At 44.5% G+C, this 1,763-nt stretch overlaps 1 protein-coding gene across 1 annotated transcript in view; it reads right to left on the bottom strand.

Annotated features, from left to right (window-relative positions):
* The window catches only part of LOC106533504 (centrosomal protein of 135 kDa), a gene marked incomplete at its 5' end in the record, with an annotated part of 17,501 nt that extends 16,478 nt beyond the window's left edge, over positions 1 to 1,023 (bottom strand). Inside the window, 2 exon segments of the mRNA XM_014029836.1 lie at positions 713 to 852; positions 946 to 1,023. Of these exon segments, the coding sequence (XP_013885290.1) occupies positions 713 to 852; positions 946 to 1,023 (218 nt within the window).
* Between the last annotated feature and the right edge of the window lie 740 nt (positions 1,024 to 1,763).

The raw sequence follows: 1,763 nt of genomic DNA, 5'->3' as shown, positions 1-1,763 counted from the left end.
GTTAAGTTTTGTCACTAATATGAAGAGCAGCTTCTGGTTGCAAAAGTTTAAAAAGGCTATTTTTTCATTTGTACTTTATCAAATTTATTTTTATAGGTTTTCTAATTTGAAAATTTTACATTAAACATTTTTAATTTATTTATTTTATGCCTGCAATTTTTTTTGAATTGTCTATTTTTGTTATTATGTTAAAAAATGTTTTTGTGTTGATAAGCCCGAGTGGTCTGTTGACTGACCTTTGTATTTGTTCACATAATTGTTATGGGCAGGTTACAATATAAAAATGTTTGTCATAATCGTGTGATTATTTGACAGGAGTTTTATTTTTAAACTGTAAGTGTATTTAATTTGGTGATGTTAGTTATGATAGTTTAGTTATGATGTACATACAATAAAAATTAAACCAAGATTTATAATAATTATCATTTTGATCCATACATTGGTAATGTTTGACTGGACCTCGTGTCACTTTATGTTCAACAAATTGGGTCCAGAGGTCAAAAAGKTTAAGAACCCCTGGTCTAATGCAAATGCCCCCATATCGCTGGGATTTATTGTATGTGGGAATTTCCCGCATTATAAAAACTAGATTTGCGGGGATCGATCATAATGTGCACAATCCTCGCAATCCTGCAGCGAATTTCAGGCCCTGGAAACATTTGAAAATAAAAACAGAATTGTATGAATGAAAACTTGTGCAGAGGAGTGCTACCTCAGAGCATTAGTCTGGGCCCTCTGCTGCGTCAGCTCTTCTGCACTGTGGACCAGAGCAGCAGACCTAACCTCCATCTCCTCCCTGTTCTCCTTGAGCAGACACACCTGAGACCTCAGGTCCTGTCTCTCCTGCTCGAGCTACACCCCCAAAACACACAGGAGGGCAGAAAACACAAACGTTGTAAGAAAGAAAGGTTTGAAGAGATTTCAGGACAGTTCCATCAGGCTCACGTTCTTCACAGTGACTTCCAGGTCCAGAATCCTGCGCTCCACTTCCTGTCTGTCTGAGAGAGCAGAAGTCTGGGCCACCTGTAGACCAACAGTCAGATGTTAATTACCATTGTAATAATTATCATTAGAATAATTAACATTAACATTTTTGGGGGGCACAGTTGTGTTATAAGAGCAACAATATTACATTTSTATTTGCCATAACCACCTGGGCCCCAAATTTTATTGTACATCTTAGACATTCACTCAAAACATTTTCATGACATTCACATATAGGAACTTGTGGTGGGCACTCATGGCTATGGGGGGCCGGATGGCACCACTCTCACCTCCTGTACCTGTGCCCACCCCCCAAGGTTTGCATATAGACATTTAGGGTTTTGGGTTAGAGTAGTGGTGGAGGGGAAACTGGCACCACGCCGGCCTCTGCCTCTTCTTCTTTCCCTTTTTAATTACTCTATAGAACAACACACCAACAGTACATCTGGGGGTGGGGGTGTCAGGTTCTTTATTCCCATCCCGTTCCCCAACTGCCATTTGGGGAAGGGTCCTGAACAAGGATGGGCCGCAGGGTGCGGTCCTGGGCTGTGGGTGGGCTCGGGGCTTGGACGGGTGATGGGGGCGGGGCTGGCTCTCCATCCTCCCTGGTGCTGCTTGGTCTCCTGAGGTGTGGCTCTTGGTTCCTGTGGGTGGCCCCCTGGCCGGGGTAGCTGCTGGGTTCCGGGAGGTGGTCGGCTGGGGGGGTGCACTTGGCCGTTGGCGGTGTGGTCATGGGTGTGGCTTCTCTGCGGCGGGGGGCTGGCCGGGCATCCTGGTGC

Source organism: Austrofundulus limnaeus, unplaced genomic scaffold, assembly GCF_001266775.1.
Source record: "Austrofundulus limnaeus strain Quisiro unplaced genomic scaffold, Austrofundulus_limnaeus-1.0 Scaffold958, whole genome shotgun sequence".
Classification (NCBI taxonomy): domain Eukaryota; kingdom Metazoa; phylum Chordata; class Actinopteri; order Cyprinodontiformes; family Rivulidae; genus Austrofundulus; species Austrofundulus limnaeus.
The sequence above is the reverse complement of the archived record's forward strand: the minus strand, read 5'-3'. Positions and strand labels throughout refer to the sequence as shown.